General features: G+C 46.7%; 1 protein-coding gene across 2 annotated transcripts in view; it reads left to right on the top strand.

The window, feature by feature from the left end:
- The window catches only part of NTRK3 (neurotrophic receptor tyrosine kinase 3), a 203,699-nt gene that overhangs the window by 101,059 nt on the left and 85,040 nt on the right, over positions 1-17,600 (top strand). For both annotated transcript variants that reach the window (XM_041469251.1, XM_041469252.1), the window contains exon 12: positions 12,226-12,414. In XM_041469251.1, coding sequence (XP_041325185.1) covers positions 12,226-12,414 — 189 coding nt within the window. The remainder of the gene's footprint in view (positions 1-12,225; positions 12,415-17,600) is intronic.

The raw sequence follows: 17,600 nt of genomic DNA, 5'->3' as shown, positions 1-17,600 counted from the left end.
GCACAACATCCTGGAAAACACCAGTGCATTGATGCAGCAGTTGGTAATAGTTGAGCCAAAAAGTATCAGTTCCTTTCCCATCAGTTCTGCCTGGAGAATGTCAAGGGCTTCCCTCTACTCTTTAAGTCTACAAAGGTTTTTGTAGAAGCCTCCAAAACTCATTTCTTGTTGATTCTGAGCCTTGTAGCAAAGCTTAATGTACCCAACACTGTTATTGATGTGAGCATCCTGGGCTAAGGAGCACCAAGGCTACCCAAACCCCAGCCTTGCTTCCTCTCCCAGTTGTTCAGCATGAAGGAAAAAGGATTTGTTTATTTGTTCATGGATATTTCTGACATGGACTTCATATTCCAGAAAAGTCTCATAATATTACGGGAGCAGATTCGGGATTTAAACCATTATACAAGTTAAATACGTTTTGATTCTGTAAGCAACACACTATTTATCTTGGGATAGAATAAATCTGAGAGACTGATATCACTGCTGGAGATCATCTCAAGGAGGGCTGTGGAGGGGAAAAAAAGTGCATTTACTTTTTGAGATGCGTAAGTTTTAAATTTTCATTGCCCTCATGCATGAACTGAGGCAAACTATGAGTGCAAGGATTTTTATTATTTTTTGACCATGTAAGGATTTATCTTTTGGCCTGAAAGCAAACATCACAAGTCTGATTTTAAATTTGAGTCTACAAATTTGCACCCTGAGTAAATGCAGCCGCCTGCTTGCTGGCAGGGGATGGACACATGAGGTGTCTGCTGGAAGTGAACCCATTGGCATCTGCAGCCTTGATGGCTGCTCAGTGTTTTCATAAAAATTCAGTTTCAAAACAAAGAGGTCAAAAGTTGACCAAAAAAGCTACAGCTGAAGACTATTTTTGTTTGAAAAATTACAAGCACTATTAATTACTGCATGAGAACCAGATGGTACTGACCAGTTTACTTTCATGGTCCAAGCAGGATCTTGAAAGAAAACCAAGAAGAAAAACACACTGCAAAGACAAAACATGTGTAGTGCCAGGTACTTTACGTTTTGAACACTCCTTCCATTTGAAACCTCTGAGCAATGCAGAGTAAGGCACTTTTTTGTTTAATGGCTGATTTTTATTATTTTTTTTAGCTTGACAGAATATTAAACCAAAATAAGGAGGCCTGAAAATTAATGTCTTTTTATGACTGCAAAATCCCCCGGTGTCTTGAGAGTCTCATAAACTGGATATTTGGAGAGGGGATGTGCAGCTCCCTGGGCTTGGAAGGACTCCGGTTACCACTGGAGAAAATAAACCTTCTTGGTGCAGGGGCAGCTGGGCTCCAGGGAGGAGGCACTGGTGTCAGCACGAGGTGATGTGGCTGCAAGATAGCCTTGTCAGGCTAATTGATCTGGAGCCTTTGCCTTTCCTGCCAGGGCTGCCTGTCTCCTTACCCATAATCCCCACCTCTTTGATGGCCTGTCAGGAATATGGGACTTGGCCCAGTTTTACATTTATCCAATAACATTATGAAATTGATAGTGACACTTCCATTGGCACTAATTTCAGTAAGAGATTGGAGCCAGAGGACAAGCAGTTTGCTCTCATGGCGGCTAAGCTTTCCAAGTGGATCAAGATGACCCAAGACTGATCTTGCAGTGGCCAAGGCATGGGAAGGGAAGTGGTGGGAGGGGGATGGAGGCAGCTGGTGGACTCAGAGCTAATGAGAAACACGCCTAATGCTTGTCCTCAGCCTGCAGTGGTCCTGGCTGCTGGGAAGCATATTCTGCTGCCCTGGCTTGTGCTGCAGAGCTGCTGTTGGCAGGGCTTTTGCTCCACGGATGATGTTTATTAAGCAGCACTGGGCATCAGTCTCTGCAAAGGTCAGGAAAAGCCTCAGGCAGGAGGGCAGCAGTGGTCCCAGCTGTTGACTTTCAGGCCTTCAGTGATTCTCGCTGTTTTAAGCATTTCCTGGCAGAGGGTCAGGCTCCTGCAGCATCATGCTCTTGGCTCAGGTCAGTGAGCCAGCACCAGGATGGACATGCTGGTGATGGAACTGCCAGCGGCCCCCTTGCCAAATATCACTGGGGGCCCTCTTGTGCTCAGGGAGCTCCACACTGGGTTAGAGCTGGCCACAGTGTGGAAGATCATGAAGTTGCCACAGCCTTAATGCACACCATGTGCACGTTCTTTGCCATCTGAATTGCAGAATGGATGGAGATGTAGCTTATTCCCATCCCTGGAGTGCTGAAGGCCAGGATAAATGGACCCTTAGCAACTTGGTCTAGTGGAAGGTATCCCTGCCCGTGGTGGGAGGTCAGAAGTAGATGATCTTTAAGATCCTTTCCAACCCAAACCATTCTGTGATTCTACGATTAAATAGAATCTTCTCCTTTCCTCTCCATCTGGCACCTATTCTGTCAAAGTTTGGTTTGAGGTGGGGCAAATCATCACTTTGGTGCTGAGCTGCAGTTTGCTTAAGATGATCCTTTGACACCTCATCAAGCAGCCCTTTCCTCATTCTCACCGTTCACTTGCATTTTCACCCAAGCAAAGGCTTTGGGGGAGTGTTTATCAGTTTGTCACAGTCTTCAGTGGCTGGAGGCCAGGAGAGAGGATAAAAAGCCTTAGGCTGATGATAAATTGGAAACACAGAAAGAAAATGTGTCTGCTTGGTGCTGAGCAGGCAGCCCTGCTCCAGGCTTGGGTCTTTGTGTGGTGTCACTCTGGATGCTGATGAGGAGGTGAAATACTATCAGGACCACGTGTGGTAAATCCAGCCACGGGGTCCCGAGGGTGTGGGGAAAGCAGATACTGCTGCTGCCTGTGTCACTGGGACACTCCCTGTGTCAGTGGGACTGTCCCCCTCAGTGGATCTGGGCATGCCTGGCTGCCCATCAGTGTCCAGCGAGCCGCCGTCCATCGCAGGGGGGTGTGAGCGGGCGAGCATCTCCCTTCTCACAAGGGCTGACGTGACCCAGGGCTCCGCAGGCATCAGCGAGTGCTGCTCTTAGACAGCATTAGACAGCAGCAGTGCTGCTCTCGACACGTTTCTCTGGGAGATCTTTGACACCTTCCTCACAGAGCAGGGGGAGACCTGTGCTTTGGACCTGCAGCTCCCAAAGCCTGTCACAGGAGGGGCCAGGAGCGAGGAAGCTGCACGTGCACGCCGTGAGGAGTGCGGAGGTGCTGGAGCCTCCTGTGGAGAAGCTGTAGGAAATGCTGCAGTATATAAAGCGTGTCTTGCGAACAGAAGAGATTAGAAAGCTGATATGATGTTATTCCGATTGATTTTGCTGTTGTATTTATACCTGGAGGTAAAGAGCAGACGTACTGGAAATCAATTGGCCCCATGCTCTTCCCAATCTCTCTGCAGCGCTGTTCGAATGAAATGCTTATATCATTTTTACGGTGTGTCTGTGATAGGGATGAGTGAGCCAAGAGATTAATAGATGCTGGTGAGGCTGTTGCCCAGGTACTGCCTGGCTCCTGCCTTGTAAAGCCTGTGTTGCTCCGAAGTTCAAGGTGGCCCCGAGGTGACAGCTTGGTGACTTTGCTTGGGGAAAAAAAAAAAAAAAGCAAAAAAAAAAAGCAAATCTAGTCAAGAGGAACAAAGGGAGGAGAAAGGTGAATGGCAATAAGCCCGTGATTTGGGGCAGGCAGGATGTTGCTCAGCTCTGGAGCTGATGGGGCTGGATGGAGACCTAGGAGCAGGAAATGAGGTTTGCTCTTCAAATGAAGCTGATCCCTTAGAGAGGGAATTGTGCACTGAAGATAAGGCAACAGGGATTTGTTTTGATGTACTGTAGTGCATCCAGTACCCAACAGCCACCCTTCCTGCCTCACCAGCCCTTCCTGGACCTCAGCCTTGGGGCTGGGGCAGGGCTGCAGCAGGGCCATGCAGGGATGTTGGCCACACACATGCTGCATTCCCGGTGTCCCTGCTCACTCCTCCTGCCTTATCCTGCAAGTTTCTCTGCTGCTCCTGCCTCTGCCATGCCAAGATGCCATCACAGCAGGTTTCTCTGCAAGAATGGATGTTTGGTTTGCACCTGGCTCCTCCTCACAACCTGCATGGAACATGCATGCCCAGCAGTGGAAAAAACATCTTGTTACCAGCAAATGGGAGAAGATAGGTGGGAGGAATTGTGGAAGGTGACTGGGTATGGTCTGAATGCCAGCACCAGCACTGCCAGACTAAACACTGTCTCCCTCCCTGCAGTGACAATTGCATAAAAATGACTTTTCTTCCTCTCCTGTTGCCTGCACTATTTGCTAGTTGTTTCACCTGATCTCAACAGTGAAAATCTTTTTATCTTGGCAAATGAATCAACTTCCCAGTACCCATATGTTATAGCATGGGAGTAGGTATTGGCTTGTCAGTCCCTCAGGCATCAGCAAGTCCTTGCACTGCAGGTTCTAAAATATTCTTCTGGCTGTCCTGTGGCCTGTTGGCAGTTGCTTTGCTGGTCAGACACTTTCTGACCTGAAGATGTTTGGTAACACTGGGCTGGAGTTTAAGCCTAGATGTAAAAATTCCTGCTTTGCTTTCCTGTGAGTGCTGGCCGTCTTTGCTGTTATGCATGGCTCTGGCTAGTCAGATCCCACCCTTTTTAATTATCAGATTGTATTACCATTTTTACTGTAAGCATTTTCTGTTTCTTGTTCAGCTGGATTTATGCATTTGTGCCGTCATATGCATTGACTTTATATTTTATATGATTTGATCTTAATGTTTCCATTCCTGAGTGTGAGTGCTTATAGGATTGGTGTCTAAGCTCAATAAATAAACTTGAGAAGGAGTAGTAAGGGAAGGACATGGGAGGAGTGAGGGAGTGTGGACATCCTCTACAGCAGATGGAGTGGTGCTCCAAAGAAGACTGCCAGGATGGCTGGAGGCTGGAAATGGTGAAGGGGGAATGTACAGGGCTGCTGCAGCCCCTCTGCCCTGTTGCACCTCCTTTTGTAGCAAGAGCTGCCTTCTCCTGAAAAAATCAGAGAGAGAAGGAAATGTCAATATGTAAAGATGGAAAGGGGCTTCTGTAAATGGCAGTATTTTGGCAGCGTTGCATCAGGAAAGAAAGTGCTTTAAGGATTGCCTATGTAGGGATCGCCCACTGACAACGGATCTGACAGCTTTTTTTATATGATAATGCATCTGCAATGTATAAGGGGCTGGAAGGTGCAAGTGGGGGAGGAGACACATGTCCAACCTAAGCAGTGGTGGGTGCAGAGATCCCAGGCCTGTCCCTTCCTTTTACCCTAAAGTTCAGAGGGATCTTCATCTCCTCGAGAGCATCAGCATCAAAAACCCATCATGTTGTTGAACAGGGAAAAGGAATTGCTGTTTGCTCCTGCCTTTTTTACTGAAGGGGATGGAAGCTGAGGATTTGGAGTATATCCCTTTAAGAGTTCAGATTTCTGTTCTTGATGTCTTCATCTGCCTGCAAAGCTCAAGGATTTGATTTTTTTTTATATGTGCTGTTTCCCCAAAAGCTGATGGAAGAGTCTGTGTGCCCTGGGCTATGGCAGAGAAGGGATTGGCACCTTTGGAAGCTCCTCAGCCACCACAGTGGTGTTCAAGCAGAGGCTGTGCTGTTCCAGCCAGCCTCTGCAGCAATGCCCTCCAGGCCCACTGGCATCATGCAGGGATAGCTTGGGGTGAATTTGGGCCATGGAGATGGAATTGAGCTGTGTGGATGTGGGAAATGCTGCTTGGACACGGTTGAGGTGATGGCGACAAAGGAGGCACTGAGTGCTGGAATTAGGAGGAAGGTCTGGATAAATCTCATTGTTTTATACAAGTGAGGGGACTGCTGTGGCTCAGGGGAAGAGGTGCCACATAAGAGACCATCCTGTTGTTGGGACTGGTGACTCTGGGGATGAGAAGTGGCTGCTTCCCATTGCAGGAGGGCAGAGAACAAGCTGCAGCCCGTGGCAGGCTGGCTCCAAACAGGCCCTGAGTAGGCACCAAGCTCTGCCTTGGCTCCGTGCCCACATCTGTCAATAAAAATTAAGAAATTGATTTTCTTTTGTTTGCCTGAAAGGATGAGGCTCTCTTTATGAGACAGTAAATGCAATCTTGCTCTGAGCATGGCTGGATTTTTAATTGTATTTATTGTGCTTTCGCTTATTCTTTTATGAGTTTCAGTTCCCCTCATTGCTGGTGCAGAGATCAGCCCTGGGGTGTGGGTTGATTTCAGCTCCAACAAAAGGTTGGTAATTTTTTTTAAGTTTCTTTTTAAACTTGTTTGTTTTCCTGGTAAGCTGAAGTTTGAGGTTATTTTTACCCTTGTTTATGTGCGTGCATGTAGCTCTGAGTTCTAAAGCTGGGCTGAGAGATGTAGCCTTGGAATTATCTACTTGCCAGTTGGTGATATGACCTTTTGAGGAACAGAATTTAAGATTATGATTGGGGAAATATGGAAGTGCCAACAGGGGTTTGGAGTCAGAGGGGGAAGGGATTTTATATACTATATATTGGAATTTAATGAGGTCTGTTTCAGTGCTTGCTATACAATGCATGGTGACCCACTTTATTAGGAGAGCTTTTTTTTTTTTTCTAGTTATGGGTCATATACAGTTCCTAATTAAGTAGGTTAATTATATGGCTTCTTTATATTACAAAGAAAAGTGGAGATGGCACAATTAGCTCTTGCAGTGATCATTTTTGATCAAAAAATGGTGTTCTGCACGACAGCTCCCAGAGGTGTGGGTGGGGAGAGGGGATTGTCCTGTGGCCCTGAGCACTCACATCACTCTTCTCTGCCTCAGAAAACTCGGTTTCTGTCCTGAGCACTTGGCCTGCGATGTGCAGGGAGTTGTCCTTTCTGAAACCATGCTGGAGACCAGTGCTACACCCACAGTGGCTCTGGTGCTGCCCAAACTAGTCTGCAGTGCTGGAGAGGCTCCTCCTTGGAGTCTCTTTGGAAGCATCATAGAGGGAAGATGCTGGGGGCTCTGGTTCTAGGTAAAAATTGCTGCAGCCTGTGAGGGCTCTGAGCAGCATCACTCCCCGTAGCTAAACTGTCCTTGAAAAGTTTCTTTAGCCTTTCCCTCCCCAGCCTGCCCATGGCTGAACCCCCCACAGTATCCCTGGGTTATCTGTTCCGGTGCTCAACCAGCCGTACCGTGAGGCATCAGGGAGAACATTCAAACTCTAATCTCCCTCAGTGCAATTTAAACCTATTATTTCTTGTTTTATTCCCAGTGGATGTGGAGAACAGCTATTATATTTCTCTTTGCTGCAACCCTTTACATATTTGATGGCTGTTATCATGTGTGCCTTCAGTCTTCTCCTCTGAACACAAAGCATAATTCTTTCAGTTTCCCCTTAGAGGTCATGTTTTCTTCACCTTCAGTTGCTTTTGCTGCTTTGCAGAGGTTACTGTAATGCCAAGCTGGAGTTTTTGTTGTTTTTTTCACCTGTTTGCCTTGGGGCATTCATTCTGTTACAAATAAGTGAGAAGTGACCATTATCTTCTCTAATCTATGGTTATTTATACAGTAACCTATATTCCTGAGCTTGTTTTATCATAAAGTATAGCTCTTAGCCTTGATAAATAATTTCTCACTATGATATGATATGATCTTGCAAACAGGGGTCCCTAAGCTATTTATTACTATTATTATTTGCTTTATTTTTCATGAGTAACAAGCTGTCTGTATAACACTGTGAATGAACCAGGCAATTCACAGAAATGGACTGAAAACTATATCCTGTTCACAGAGCTTCCAAATAAACAGGGAGGTGAAGGTAAACACCAAGCCAAACTCTAGTTTAGCCAGGGGGAACAGTGCTGAACAGAGTATGAGAGATTTTCTGAAAAGCAGAGATTTTGGGGGAATCTGGAGGAATGTTTACAGAGATAATAATATCAGGGTGGATGCAAAGTGAGAAGAGTTGGAACATTGCTGGGATGGAAGGATGGCTGGATGGATGGATGGATGGATGGATGGATGGATGGATGGAGAGCAGCCTGACTGGGAGGCTGGGGAAGAACAGAGGGTGGAGATGAGGCTGGGCATGGTGGTGTTTGAGTGAGGTGTTTTTCTCAGGAAAGAGGAGTTGGCTGTAGAGGAGGTGTGGGAGGGAAGGCAGAACAGAATTGCTGCTTGTGGCGTTTCCAAAAGTAACATTTCCAAGCTGCCTCACTGCTCTTTGGTGAACATCAGATGAATTTGGTCCTGGTTTCCAACTTATTGTGGCTGACTCTCCCACTGGCATTGTGAAGGGGCTGGAGCAGGGGCTGCTTCTTCCCTCAGGGCAACCCTGGGCAGCCCTAACATCTCCCCAGCCTTTCCTCACAGGGAAAAGTAGTGATGGAGTGCCTCCATCACTGCTGCTGGTTTTGCCTCCCTGTCAGGAGAGGAAAGCTTCATGGGGTTAGCATGGAAAACAGCTCAGCTGTGTCCTCACAGACAGTGTGGAGGCTGCTGGCTGCTGAGAGCCCTGCTTGGAAGGAAGGAGAGCCAGGGGAGAGCCTTTCAGAGTGCAGCTGTAACAGGTCCAATGCTCAGAATGGACATGGACTTCTTAAAGTTTTAACAAATAGACCCTTTTTATAGTTAATATCTGTAGTATGTTTGTCCATAACACAGGCTGAGCTATTCACAAAAACAGCTACTGCATCACTGTTCTGAAAAGCTCTGAAATATTTTATATAATGTTTTAAAATCACACAATGGTATGTTAGGAATTACTCCAAGCTACCCTTTGTCTATTATCATACATTTTACTATACAAAACTGTCTTCTTTTCTATCTCTCTCTACACATTTCCCTGTCAAATGGAAGGTAAAGCTAAGTCTCTAAAATCTGTACTCTGTTTTTTTTTTTCTGCTTCATGTTTTTTTCCTTTAACTTTACCTGGAAAATGCACTGGTGAAACCAGTGAGAATTCTTCCAAATAAAGCCATTCACCAGCATTATACATCAGAAAACTGAACCTCTTTGCCTACTTAAAAGCAGAAAAAATATATTTTATTGCCAAGATAGATTCAAAAATTTGAAGTCTAGGTAGCTGCTTTATTTCCAGGAGTTGCTAATGGCAGAGTATATTTTGAGTCAGGGCAATAGTCACACCTATAAAAGTGATTGGTGGCTGTTTGATATCCACGATGTTTTTAAAGTTTGTCTCAGGCTTGCACAGTGAGTCCAGCACTTGTCTGAGTCTCAGAGTGACAACAGAGAGGCTGTGGGCTTAGAAGGAATTGGATCTCAGCAGTGACCAGCTAGAAGAGACGGGAATGAGAGAATTAATGTGATAAAGCAGCATGACTGTGGCTGTAGGAATTATTGTTGTCCAGATTTGTACTCCCCCACCACACCCAAAACCCTCAAAACATAATAGGAGAAACTTGGAGAAGTCCTCAACTGAAAATTGCCTTTAATCAAATTATATCCTTTAGAGGATATTTGGATGAATTATATGTTCTAGGGCATGTCAAATCTGTGCCTACAATCACCAGAACTGTTTTGGAAAGTTGGAAGCCTAATGCAGTGAATCTGTTGTAAGTGTTCCTTAGGATTCTTGGGAATGTGATTTATTTTAGTTTTTTTTCAAGACCTGGAAGTACAGTTGGAGGCAGTAAACTGTCCCTGGATTACTGCAAGGGTAGAACACACTTTACATGTTGTGTTCTCCCTGTGGTTTGCAGTTCTTGTGGTTTCCCACTTTTGCAGAGATGTGAAGGGGTTGAGGTGGAGAATCAGAGTTCAGCTCTGAGGTTTTTGAGGGTTGGTAGGTCTTGTAAATGGTTGGTAGGTCTTGTAAAAGCTTGGTGACATTGACCTGAGCTGAATGACTCAGAGTGAGTCCATTCATGGGACACAATGTTCATTGTGAGCACTGTGAGGAATGAGGATGCAGCTGTGGATCAGCTGAGATGTGGCTACCTCTTGCCTCAAAGACCTTGGATATGTTTGGGGGTGAAACTAAGATAACACATGAACAAAGTCCTCCTAAGAAGTAAACCACTGAAAAAAACCCAACCCTGTGGAGTGTAAAGAAGGTCAAACTCTGGGTCTGTTTATTTCAGAGAAATGGCCACAAGAACATTGGCTAATAGATGTTTGCTGTGCTTGTTTTCACAAGTACTAAACCTCCTGACTTGTCCTCTGCTCTTTTAGATGTAGCCATGCCCTTTCAACCTGCCTGTGCTGGAGGGACACTGCCTTGATCTGTGCTTCCTAAAAATGAGGAGGTGCTGAGCAAGCAAGGACAGCAAGGGTCAAATGCTGGCAGGGCTTTGTGAGTCCTGAGAAACACATCCTCAGCAGGGTCTGTGTCAGCCTGGTGTTTGTACCATGGTTGGTTACATCCTCTTGGCTCCTCGGCACAAAGGTGTGGTTTCTGCTCTCAGAAAAGAGAGCAATGAAAACTTCCTTCACACAGAAACAGAGTGCTTTGGGTTGGAAGGGACCCTTAAGATCAGCTACTCCAACCTTCCTGCGATGGACAGGGACACATTCCATGAGACCAGTCTGCTCAAAGTCTCATCCAACTTGACTATAATCCACCAGAGAGGCCTTTCACATCCCCTTGCCTGATGAGGTGCCATTCTTTGGAGCAATGCCTAGGCTTCTTAAGGAAAGCAGTAAGCCCTCAATAGCCTCTCCCACTGCAGGGGACATCTTTATGGTCTTCTCTCAGATTATTTACACCAGTCTGTGTCAGGTGATATTTATGATTTTTTTTAACTGCACCTTGAAATGCAGCGTTCTCCCCTTCCCACCACAGCTGGGCCAGCCAGCAGTGCAGGGTGTGGCTGAAGGAACGTGCACATCATGCAAAACCGAGTCCTCCTGCTCTGTCTGCAGTGAATTGACATTGTGAAGGAACAAAAGTCATTCAAACCAAAATTGCCCATTTGCTTTTTGTGTTTGGAGAAATACACCATGTGTAGTCCCAACAGAGGCATCTTGCATCAAGAGCTGAATTTTGCTTTTGCACCTCAAGAGCTGGGAAGTCACGCGGGCCCGGGGAGTAACGTTAAAAAAACATAACCTGCCAGAAGGAATTCACAGTAAAGGGCGAGAGCTTTTTTCCTCGTGACTAAAACACCTGTCACAGCTGCCAAGACTCTGCTAATTACACAATAACTTTATTATATCCCACTTGGAAGAACAAACAATACTTGAAGCACCAAAAATGAGCAGCCTTTAGACTAGATTAATGCAGGCAGAATGGCTGCATGGAGCCGGTGTGCTCCTCGTCCTCCCAGTAGCTCTGGAGAGTAAAATAGCTTGAAGAGTCCCTTCTTTGTTGCCAGTGCTACATAATAAAATAATTGTGCAATTAGAAGCAGATTACTGATGGGAGATGAGCATTTTTTATGCAGTGTAGGTAAAAGGCTGGCTGCTCTGAATAAGTTGAAAGCCTAACTGCAGCATCTCTGCTCCTTTTTACTTGAGCTTCTGGTAGTCCCTGGTAACATCCAGACAGGAGAAAAAGAGTGTCACTTGTTGAGTGTGGATTTTCTTCCCATGTTAAAATATCAAAAAGGTCTCATGCAAGATTTCACTGTGGTCCCTACCTTGTCCAACACCAACGCAGCAAGAATGGCTGCAACAAGTAGTGGAGGGTCTAATACCAAAATAAAACACAGGGGATAGGAGCCTTCCATTGCTCCTATCTTGCATGCCTGACTACTTTGCTTCATTTTCTTGTCTGTCGATGGTGCTGTGAATTTTGGGGGTTAAGAGGGTAAGGGGAAGCTGCTGCCATTTGTGGTTGTGGTGGTAGGAATGAGCCTGAGCTGAGCAGGATTTGTTCCAGTACATTGTGGGTCCCTGTAGGCATCAGCCTGACTGAAGGGCTCGGTGAGTTTGCTCAGGTGAAGCTGCAGGAGGGCAAAAAGATGGGCAACACACTGGGCAACAGACATATCACAAATATGAATTTGAGGTGAACTAACCCTTTGGGAGTGACGTTTCTTCAGTCTAAGCCTGGTTATGATTTCTGCCAAGCTTGTGATGCCAGAGTGTACAGTCACCACAGCAACTGCACTCTCATGACAGCCCTAGGAGAAGACTTTTTGCATGATTCACCTTTGGGATTTTTAGCCTGGTACCTTAAAGCCAGGAGGAAAACTTGAGATGTCTTCTCTACCCTGTGAGCTCCCTGGAGAAACTAAGCCTGGGGATGGGACAACAGGCAGGGGCGCTAGGATGGGCTGGTGGTGATCCATCCATGAGCATGGGATGAACAGGCCTCCCTGTCCTCTGCCGGCCCTGACGGATGTGTGTGCTGTTTGCAGGTCCCGTGGCAGTGATCAGCGGAGAGGAGGACTCAGCCAGTCCTCTCCACCACATCAACCACGGCATCACGACGCCCTCGTCCCTGGACGCTGGCCCGGACACGGTGGTGATCGGCATGACACGCATCCCCGTCATCGAGAACCCCCAGTACTTCCGGCAAGGTCACAACTGCCACAAGCCAGACACGTGTGAGTGCCCGAGCCACGGCCCCCGCCAGGGCTGAGGGGTGGGCTGGGGGGCTGGGGGAAGGAGGGTGGGGAGGGAGAGGTTAAGAGGATGAGGAAGAAGAGAAGGAGGTTTTTTGAGGAGAGTGGGTCTTGGTATGGTCCAGAAACCAAACTGAATCTCAGGTCTCAGAAATCACAACATACATGTAGATGCTTCCAGAAAAGACTTTCCACTCTCACCTTCACCTCCCTTCACCCTCCCTCTGCCACCCACCTGTCACCTTCCCCCCCCCGCCTGAAAGTGCCATTCCAAGCCGGGCTCTTCCTCATCAGCTCCAAGCATGAGGTCCCAGGTGTGAGCAAGAGCCCCCTGGGAGCGCGGGGATGGATGTGACCCCTGCTTGGCTGGGGAAAGGACCTGCCTCCCCTTCCTCCTCCAGCAGTTTCCCAGTCATGGGGCTGCCTCTTTGGCTCCCCAAAGGGCCAGGGGGAAGCTCAGGGTACATGGGCATAGGTGTGGCAGAAGCCTGGAGCTATCTTTGTCTCCAGGAATTTTAGATGCTGGATGTCTTGTTTTTATGGGCTTCTGTAAAGCTTCTGCATCTTTTCTGTATAAATTTGGTTCATGAACTGGGCTCATTAGACTAGCAGGAGGTGATCAAGTGTCCCTCTCCATGTTGTGTTTCTAAATTCTGAGCATAAAAGAAAAGTGCTGTGTAAAAGGATGCTTTTCTGGGAGTCCTGCACCACTTCCCACGCGAGTGGTGGGATGCAGCCTTCCCCAGCATGCGGCTCACAGGCGGTAGCTCAGCTCTCCCAGGCCTCTCACCAGCTCTGAGATGCAAGCTGAGCAATGCAGGAGGTTTGGGTAACATTCCTCTCTTGCTATTGCACATCCTTTTGGTGTATCTTGGCTCCAGGTAGAACTGGAAAAATAAAAATCCTGCAAAACCAAAGGTGCAAAGCCCTCAGCTTGGGCTATCTCTGTGGCCCAGCCAGAAGCAGGGAGTGCTTTGCTGATATCACCTCTGCTCTTCCCTTGGCTGCTGCTGACTCACGGGGGCAGGAGACAGACCTCAGCCCCTGCAAACAGGGAGAAGAGCCATCTCCCAACCTGCAGGAAGCCATGTGGCATTGAGTGCTCAGCAGGAGCACGCTGCTCCTGGCCTCCATTCCTCCATCAGGAGAAGGGGAGCAGCAGCTGCTGCTCCCATGGAGGTATCCCTTGGGCAGCCCACACTGTGCACCCTCATGGGTCCTGCTGGCTTGTGCCCAAGCTCTTAGCACCGTCCTTCACCTGCCAGAGCAATGGGATGTACGCAAAGAACGTGCCTGGCTTTCCCCTTCATTTTCATTTTAATGTGCTAAATTTGGTCTGTTTGTAGAGAGGGGAGGAGGAGGGCGGTGATTAGGCAGGAGTGGAGAAGCTGAATGTAGCGTGGTTTTCTGTGCTGTTAATTATATATTTTACATTTCTTATAGCACCTCATCTCAAAATGATTTACAAACTCTGATGGCTTGGGAGGGAGGGCTCCCCCGCTTTACTTTTTCTTCCTTTCCCTGCTGTGCTGTCTCAGATCTCTTTAATCTGCACATCGACCATTGCAAGATGTGGGTGCTCTTGAGGCTGTAGCAGAGCTTAAACCTCAAAGGATTAAGTTTTGCTCTGAGCCTTTGCCCTGTGGCACTTGTCAGAGCTGGGTGGGTTGCAGGGGAAGTCACTCGCAGCAGGATTTGACCTCAGAGCTTCAAGGGGCTGTTTGAGTAGGATCTGAAGGGTCCACAGAGATCCTTGGGGTGGTATCTGGAGGTGCTTCTCCTGTGAAGGGTGCCACAGGAGAGAATGCTCCAGCTTTTCCAGGACTGCAAGGCAGTGGGGCTGAAACCAAACCCCACAACACTGGTATTGCCTTTGGGGGATAATAAGAGGCAAACTACAGTTGGGTGCTTTCTGTTTTTAGATTTCTTTGTCATTCATGGGGCAAAACCCAATCCTTGACTCCTCAGGCAGAGTTGAATTTGGTGTGTGTTTTGTATTTTAGTCCCCAGGCTTTAACTTGGTCAAAACTTCTGACTTCACTGGTGGCTTTTCTTGAGGCTGGAAAGTTTCAAAATTCACATATTAAATTAACTGTGCTTTGGGGAGCTTTTGCTCTAAGGGGTTTGTTTGATCTGATGTGCTCTATTCAACATAAGCCTGGGCTGCAAAATATTTGTTGCTCCTGTTCTCCCCGTGGTTGTCATGCTGGAGGGTTTTTCCCTCCCCCTGTGTAGAGCTTGGACACAAACACTTCTCCCTTTGCTGTCACTTCTAAAGAGAGCTCCTCTGGGCTGGGGAGTGCCTCTATGCCCAGCTGAGTGTGTACAGATGCAAATTCCTCACTCCACCACCTCCCCCAGAGCTGCTGCCCAGCTGTGAGCAAAGGTGTTCCGTGGCACCCAGCATCTCTCCTTTACACTGAGCTGTTGCTAGAGCAACACCTTCAGCAAGCATTTTCCCTCTCCAACATGAAGCTTTTCTCCTTCCTTCCTCCTGCAACATCCCTGTGCTCTTGGATGCTGCCTGGGTCGAGGACATGCCGATCCCCATTGCCGTGCTGCAGCGAGGGGAGCAAACTCTATGTGCTTAATGCAGTATTAATAGTGCATTGATGTGATATAGATTTCTGTCACCCTCCATACTAGCAAGCATCACTTATCACGCAGGGATGAGGGATGTTTATTCCCAGCCACTTAGCTCTGCATAATGGAATTGCAGCTGAAATATGGAGAGCAGCTCCCTGCCTGTGCAGCCGGAGGCCTTGTGCTCCCTCTGTGCAGTGCTGTCCCATGGGATCCTCTTCTTAATATGTCCTCAAGGAGACAGAGACCTGTTCTTCACTGGGAATGTGCTGTCCTCGTGTCGATGGGATGAGGGGCACAGGAACCTGCCCTCACTTCTGGCTTTCTGGGATTTTTGCAGTTGTCTTACCCTCTTTCTGTTACTGCCTGACTTAGTGCAGAGGGGAGACAAGCTTGACTCAGAATTCTCTTTCCCTTCCTGGGTGAGGGGTTCTCAAAGAGCCACGGAGGACACCAGCACCACTGTGTTTTCGCATGTTGAAGCATTTAGTTGTTGAGAAGATGCTCCCCCATCTCTGTGCTGTAACTCCAGGCTGTGCTGGGTTTGTATCCTGTCCTTGCTTCAGCTGTCCTTGGCCCTACCTGGAGGGTTAAGAAAAGAGCTTGGCAATGTGGACAGTACAATCACAAGTGGATTTCAGAAGAATAGGCTAAAACTGCCTTTTTCTCCTGATCTTGTGTACACGGAAGGGAAACCAAGTTCATATCTGCTTGGCAAACAGCAGCAGGAGGAGCAACAGGTTGTGACGAGTTTGCACCTCCATATCTGGAAATTAACAGATCAGAGGAGAAGAATGGGACTTGTGGCAAGCATGGTGGGCAGAGAAAGTGATGAGGATGAGAGTTTAGGACTACATAACATCAGCCAATGGTCAGAGATTTTGGTAATGCAAAACATGATCCAGTCTACCCCCATTTGTGGCCAAAATTTGGCTGTTTCTCCTTCTGGGCAGGCCTGGCAGTAACAGCAGCTTCTTACGTTATCTCCCTCTCTTGAATATCAGGATTTGATTTCCCAAAATTGAAGTTTTGTAATTATGAGTAGCTGGAGACTTCTGTGGTGAAATATTGGTAATGTTTCAGAAGAAACATTTTGGAAGGTCGTTTTACTTTAATAATAGTAATTAAGTAGTAATTAATTCTAAGCACAATGCATCAGATGCAGATTGGTTCTTGGATCTGATCTCTTGAGCTTTACTCAAATGCCACAGCACAGTTTCAGTGCTGTGGAGTTGTTCAGTTCCCTTGTATTTCTCATCTAACAAAACAGGTCTTCTGGAGAATGGCACAAATTGGAGATAAAAATCCAAACCCTGATGGAGAAAATTAATCTGGGGGGCAGATCCCCCACCTGCATCCCAGCAGTGGATGCTCAGTTGCAACAAATAATGTGAAGCTGAACTTTTGGGGGAAATTCTTTGATTTTAGGGGAGGTTTTTGCCAGGCAGGACTGGAGCTGGCTGTGTTTTCCAGGACTGGCGCAGTCTGGGGACTGGGATGCATTCTCCACACGGGTGGAGCAGCCGTCCTTTCGTAGAGTCCTAATGAGGGTTTTTTTCAACCTCATTTATTACAGGCTGCCCTGACATAATTACATATTCAAAGTTAGTAATTACACGTATTCATGCTAATTAAGTAATTAGATATAATTACACTAACTGTAAATACGTGGTAATCGGCTAAAAAGAAGTACTTCAGAAAAAAACAAGGCAAATCACACAATAAAAGCGCCATCAGCACTCTTTCACTCAGTACCCTGTCTTTATCTTTTATTTCAGTGCAGCTTAAAAAGAACATTGTGGTCATTTCAAAAATCGTATTTTTTAAACAAATAGATTTTCTTAACTCTGCTTTCAATAGATCTCAAAAACTAAAAGGAAAAGGATATTTACCCTTAGAACTGTTAAATTTTTTTTGCTTGTCTAGTGTGTTTTGTTCATCCTAGTCATGGGAAGATACAAAGTATGCAGCATTTCTATTTTCGGTCAGTTCATGGTCCCGTTTTTGCCAAAAACAGCAACAACATAAAACTGAAGTCGTAAGTGCTTGTAGTTTTATTTGCCTAAAAAAGAAAACTGAGACAGTCGTTAGTGGAAAATAAACTTTTCCTCTTTTTTTTTTTTTTTTCTTTTCCCTGGGATAAGATAATTTGTCAAATATTCTTTTTATGTAATATAAATGTGGAGCACAGGGTGAAGTGACAGCAGCACTCTGCTTCTCCATGCCGAGCCTGGGGCCAGGCTCCACAGGTTTCAGTCCCTCCCTCACACAGAGCTCTGCTGTTTCTCCAAACTATTCTTTTCCTCTTGCCTGCTGTAAAATGAAGTCCCCAGGCTCTTCCCCAGAAGGACCCAGCTCCCATTACTCTTCTGAAGTAGGCACTTGTGGGTGAAGACTCTTCTGTGCTGAAGCTCTCATGGTTTTACAGTCTTGTCCTTCTCACTCAGCTCATGTGAGGTATTTTAAGGGTTTTAACGAGGACCTGTGAGTAGCTGTTTACTCATTTATGTGTGTTTTGCTGCTCTCTGCTGTGTCTCTTCACTGTTTGTAGCACAGCCTGGGCTTGTGGCTGTGGACTGTGGACA

The sequence above is a fragment of the Pyrgilauda ruficollis genome, unplaced genomic scaffold, assembly GCF_017590135.1.
Source record: "Pyrgilauda ruficollis isolate IOZ18807 unplaced genomic scaffold, ASM1759013v1 scaffold23, whole genome shotgun sequence".
In the NCBI taxonomy this organism is placed as follows: domain Eukaryota; kingdom Metazoa; phylum Chordata; class Aves; order Passeriformes; family Passeridae; genus Pyrgilauda; species Pyrgilauda ruficollis.
The sequence above is the reverse complement of the archived record's forward strand: the minus strand, read 5'-3'. Positions and strand labels throughout refer to the sequence as shown.